This window comes from Trichinella spiralis (genome assembly GCF_000181795.1).
Source record: "Trichinella spiralis strain ISS 195 chromosome Unknown Scfld4043, whole genome shotgun sequence".
Classification (NCBI taxonomy): domain Eukaryota; kingdom Metazoa; phylum Nematoda; class Enoplea; order Trichinellida; family Trichinellidae; genus Trichinella; species Trichinella spiralis.
Window position 1 is genome coordinate 1 of NW_003530982.1, and position 1,165 is coordinate 1,165.

At 29.3% G+C, this 1,165-nt stretch overlaps 1 protein-coding gene across 1 annotated transcript; it reads right to left on the minus strand.

Annotated features, from left to right (window-relative positions):
- Positions 1-9: 9 nt before the first annotated feature.
- Tsp_15304 (conserved hypothetical protein) lies at positions 10-1,067 on the minus strand (the record flags this gene model as incomplete). Its single annotated transcript, XM_003367568.1, has 4 exons — positions 10-173; positions 227-276; positions 324-446; positions 1,043-1,067. Coding segments are annotated over 4 exons (362 nt in total), but the record flags the coding sequence as incomplete, so codon positions are not given.
- Positions 1,068-1,165: the final 98 nt, after the last annotated feature.

Here is a 1,165-nt window from a genome sequence, read left to right on the forward strand (position 1 = left end):
TACCATAACCCTTAAATTAACATCACAATATGACATGCATAAAAAGGCAGCTGCGTCTTTTGTGGTCTTCTCTTTCGAAAATACATCTCCTATTCCAAGTGCTAATTTTGGAAAATACTTTGCTGTGTGTACCAACCACAATCCTTTATTATTATCTTCAGCCATTATTACACCTAAATAATTTCCCTTAATGTCATAATTTTAATGTGATACATTTTTCATCTACCTTTTCCAGGACTCATGGCAAGCTCAAATTTATTATGTGGAGGATAATTGCTGTATGCTATAATATTTGTATTTTGCTTTTTTGTGAACCAATATACTTATTCATTGTACAATGAATTGATTGCTGTTGGGCATCTATATCTGCAGCAGCTGTCCAGTCTGCATCAGCTGGTTTAAGATAATGTGAGGATTTTCCTGATGGCAATTTATAGACGAAGAACCTAAAAGGTAGTATGAAATAGTTTGATGTATGATGTGCGTGAGTTTGCATTACCAGTCCAAAGCATTCGCATCTTGGAAACATTGGAAGTCAACGGACGTTACGCCTAACTGCAGGGTATATATAACTATAACATAAAGTATGAACATTTTTTCAATTTTCTACAATTTCTATTTTGAGTGCCATATATATATATATATATCTATTTATGCACTAAATAAACAAGAAAAAACCATTTTGAATTTTCTTTTTCATTATTTTTGTTTTGCGTGGTTGTATTTTGTTTGCAGTGTTTGTTGTATAATTTTGAATATCCATTGAATTGTTGCATCTGTTCCAATTCAAATAACTCCATATTAAAGGTACTTCATAACACATACTTTTATATTAATGCTCTTTTAGCAGCTAATTAAATTTAAAGATTGAAGCTTATTGAGATGTCATAAATCAAAAACTTTTGCTTTTCTCTTATGTACATTTGTTTTCCTATTTTGGCCAAATAAAATTCTTCTCATTCTTGAAATTCTTGAAAATATATTTAGCATTGTTTTTAAATACATTTTGGAATATTTTTTTATTCATTTTATTTCATTTTACATTGCGATTATATTTACAGCCTTAGCTAAAATTAAAATGTAGTTCATAAAAACATTCTTTTATTTAATATACTCTCTGTGGATATTGACTTTTATAGTTGGCTCAAGCTCTAAAACTACAGTT